Below are 4,315 nucleotides of genomic sequence, written 5' to 3' on the forward strand. Positions count from 1 at the left end.
AAAAAAGAGAAAAGGAGCATCGCTTCCCCCCCCCCCCTCTTCCTCGATTTCTTGTTTTGCGCATTAGTGGATGGGGAAGCAAGAGGACAGGTGTACTTATTGATATGGATTTATTCATTTATTTATCTATCGATTTTGCTTTAATTAGTGACCCGCGGTAGAGAAAGAGAGAGAGAGGAGAGAGAAACAGTGAAGGGAGGAGAGGGAGGAGCGAAAGTCAGACAGGAGGTGCCTGCGTAGCCTTACTTTATTATTTGATCATTTCTTATCTTTAACCAAATATTGAAGGTTTTTTGCGTGATATTATTGTGTCGCTTTGTGTGCATATGTATTCTTCAGCAGACCAGCCAGCTACTAACCAAATCTTTCCGAGAACCAAAAAGAGCAACTCCGTTCTCGCACGGACAGTTTTAACCACATCTCCAATCCGAGGATTCGCCGGTGGACAGTGTGTTTGAGACTTTTTTTTTTCATGACAGCGCAGGAGGAGAAATCTATCTTTGCCCAAGCTAAACCAAAGCAAACCCGAGCGAGGACGAGGAGAGACAGAGACGGAGAGAGCCACCGCGAGCTTTTACGCACAGCTGTCTGGACACAATAAATGGAGTCTAATGTTGTCTGTGTTGCATCCAGCGGAGAGCAGCTGAGAGAGGAGCTGCACTAGTTTTCATATGGATGATAACAGGTCTCATCTACTGTCCAGTCACCTGAAAACCACTGTCAGCCTGCATGGATAACCACTGGTAGCTTTTGTTTCTTCATCCCAAAAAAAAAAAAAAGCCAAACAGTTTTCGCCCCGTACATCGCTGTGTGTACGTGAGTGTGTGCGTGTGTGTGTGTGTGTGAGTGTGTGTGTTCCGGACTCCCGAGAAGACACAAGTAGGTGACTATAACATCCATCTGAGAGAAAAAACAGAGAAATGTGAATCAGCTGAGTCTGGATCCAAGGAAGAGAGAGCCAAATATCGAGTCTCCCACCCAAACCACCTCTTTAGAAACGGCTGTCCATAAACCTGGAAAGCGTTACGAAGAAAGGCCAAAGAAGGACGACGGATAAGAAAAGGAAAGTGAGACTTAACTAAAGAAGAAAAAAAAAGAAACAACAACAACAACGACCCCCAGGTCGACAGAGGACCATGTTTGTCCCCCTGCCGGTCCCCTTCGTCTTTCAGAGAACAGCGTCCGACTTCAGCGCCTGGAGACTCAAGTCCTCGCTGGCTCAGCGGTCCAGCCCCGGTAAGACGCCTTTTCCTCCGGTCCTGTTTTCCTCCAGTGTGCACCTACACAAAAGAACAATACCCCATATCATTAGTTTTAATCTGTTGATATCAAACCTGGGTTTAATTAAACTGCGATTATATGCAAAAGCTGGTTGTCTTAACTTTTACATTTACTCCACTATAATAACAGTCCAGTGTTTGTACAATGAAATGGATTTTACTTAATATGACTGAACACACAACTGCAACATATAAGCTTTTTTTCTACATATATGAAAGTTATTTTATAGCTTTACATAATAAACACCATAATAAGCTATTTCATGTCTCATAGAGTGAAATAAATCCTGCCTAGAGTTCATTTAAGTTGTGTTAAATTCAGATCAACTAGTCTCCTGAATTATGAATTAACAGTGATTTTAGTTTTTTGCATCAGTGATCAGTTTCTTCCAGTCAGTGTAATTATAGCATTCAAATATAATGAAGAGGAAATATCATAACCAGGAGGTGTATTTATTTATTTTTTTGTTGCATAATTCTCCCACCAAAAAAAGAAAAGAAATTAACTGTATTATTTTCCCACCAAAAATAAATAGTTGAATTAAATACTTACTTGGTTACACACACTCACAAATTGGATCTCTGAATACATAGCTCATTAGCATCCATCACAGTCTCAGAGAGGCGCCACTCTCCTCATTTTTCCCCCTTTTTTTTTTCTTCCATTCATAGCAATCCATCCATCTCAACCCTCCATACCATCTGCCTCCTCTCCTCTCCTCTCCTCTCTTCTCCTCTCCTTCAGTCTCTTCTCTCGGTCAGGTTAGGAGGGAATATTCATGGTCATCTATCGATCAGAGGTTATTGATCTCTGACGGGGACCACATTGGATGAACGGGAAGTAGTGTCAAGTTGGCTGAGGGAGAAACTTTAGCTTTTCGCTGGCGGATGTGAGATGGAAACTCCCCCCCCACCCCACACCCACCTAAAGAAAGAGTGGCTTATTCTAAGAGATTGAGACTGAAATTAAAATGATTCAATTTCTTTAGTAGACACAATACATATCCTCTAGTATTCATTAAGGGACTTACCTTTATTCTGTTGTGCCATGACTGTAATATTCCTATAATTGGCTTATCACTGAAGGGATTCACAGCGTTTGTCAATCAATAGTTACTTACTACAATGACCTTATCATGTCTTTATGCTTTGCTTTAATACCCTATAATTGCTATAATACTCCTTTAGTGTCTTGCAGTGTGATCAATAATGGCAGCGTAGTTTTTTCCTCTCCTTTGCTATCACTATAATGTTCCTATTATATCACTAAGAAGGGACTCGGAGCTTAACGGTGATATTTGTACAAGATGGTGTCATTCAATTTATTATAAGGATGCAGTTAATGTACCAAAAAATGATGAACGCCTGCTAGAGGTCAAAGTTCATCAGGTTTTTATTTTACCTGGTTGTCTCACCTGTGGGAGTTTTTTAAAAAGTCAGGGTTGTGACTTTTGGGTCATTTTTTCAACCCGAATCTTACGAATGTGTGTGTTTGTGTGTGTGTGTGTGTACGTGTTTATGTGAAAAGTGGGGTTCCTGGAGGATGATAGTGCTGGTGGTGGCTCTCCATGTCCCCCGTTCCCCTCCGCCTCTATCCATCCAGGCGGAAATTTCAAATGACAGATATGGTGGTGGTGGGGTAGTGGTGGTGGTGGTGGGTGGAGGGGCAAAGGGGGGAGGGGGGTGGTGGGGGGTGAGCATGCATGCCGAGCCGTGCCGAGCCAGGCTGGGGTAATCCAGGCTATCACCTTAAGTAGGTGTCAGAAGGAGAAAAACGGTTGAGGTTTTAATGAGAGCTGCTTCTGGAGGTTTTGACAGGCGACATATAACCACCAGCTTCTGGTTGTGTGTGGGGGGGTGGGGTGGGGGGGGTCACTTTCTATGTTGGCCTGGTATGCCTTTAAGAAATTAAAGTAAAAGACACGATATGAGAGGAGAAGAAGGAAGAAGAAGAGGAGGAGGAGGTTGGAGGCAGGGCGCGAGGGTGTGAATGAATGATTGAATGAATAACTGAATGAGCGAGTGCATAAATGAATAAGGAATGAAGGGAGAAGGTGAGAGTATCAGTCAACAAATGAGCAGATGAAAAAAAAGGCGGAAGAAAAAAAAAATCAGTGAATTGGATTGGAATGAATAAAAGCAAATGAACGAAAACAGTAACGGAGTGAGAGTGAAAGAATGAATCCATTAATTAATGATTGAGCAGATGACGAATAATTAATAAAGAGATCAAACATTTAAAGGACATTGCACAGTTTAAAGAATGAATAAATTAGCATGAGTGAATAAATTGATGAATAATTAAGGATGTAAACGATTGAACAAAGGAGTAAAATAGGTGAAAAAAAAAGAATGAATGAGGGTGTAAGTGAGCCGGTAGGTCTCGTCTGACTCCCCTCGTGTGAGAAAATGAAAGGGGTCAAAGTGTCTGAACGGCCTGGTTTTTCTTTTTTTTTCTTTTTTTCCTTTTTGTTTTCTTTTATTTAAACATGTTGGTGTGATAAGCAGCCAATACACACGAGAGAAATAAGTGGCGCAGGAGAGCAAAGGCCAACACTCATCCCTCCTTTCCCCCTCGTCAGTTTTTTTCTCCTCCTCTTTTCTTTCGTCTTTCATCCTTAATCTCTGGAGAGAGAAAGAAACTCGGGGATCCTTCTGTTTCTCATTCTCTCTCTCATTTCTGTGAAGTATTCACTCGACACGAAAGCCTTTTCAGTAAAATGCAAACTCCTCTCTTCCTCTCTCTCTCTTCCTCTCTCTCTCTCTCTCTCTCCCTCTCTCTCTCTCCCTCTCTCTCTCTCTCTCTGTCTGTGTCTCGTTCCCTATGGACAAGGAGGTTGTTGAATTGGATTTGCCTGGTGTGGTTTGGCCGGGCCCCATAAGCCACTTTAGCTAAGTCTGTTACCCACAATTCTGTCTCCCTCTGATCTGCGCCTTTTGACCAAGGTGTGCATCTGTACGATTGCCTGCACCTGTAAGTGTGTAGTGTGTGCACGTCCGAGGGTGTGTTTGCGTTAGTGTGAGCAAAGATGGAG

The 4,315-nt window shown here is 42.5% G+C and overlaps 1 protein-coding gene across 1 annotated transcript in view; it reads left to right on the forward strand.

Moving 5' to 3' along the window:
• Positions 1 to 1,136: 1,136 nt before the first annotated feature.
• The window catches only part of LOC128374139 (POU domain, class 2, transcription factor 2), a 69,293-nt gene continuing 66,114 nt past the window's right edge, over positions 1,137 to 4,315 (forward strand). Inside the window, exon 1 of the mRNA XM_053334403.1 lies at positions 1,137 to 1,236. Within this exon, the coding sequence (XP_053190378.1) occupies positions 1,137 to 1,236 (100 nt within the window). The remainder of the gene's footprint in view (positions 1,237 to 4,315) is intronic.

This window comes from Scomber japonicus, chromosome 15 (assembly GCF_027409825.1).
Source record: "Scomber japonicus isolate fScoJap1 chromosome 15, fScoJap1.pri, whole genome shotgun sequence".
NCBI classification, from domain to species: Eukaryota; Metazoa; Chordata; class Actinopteri; order Scombriformes; family Scombridae; genus Scomber; species Scomber japonicus.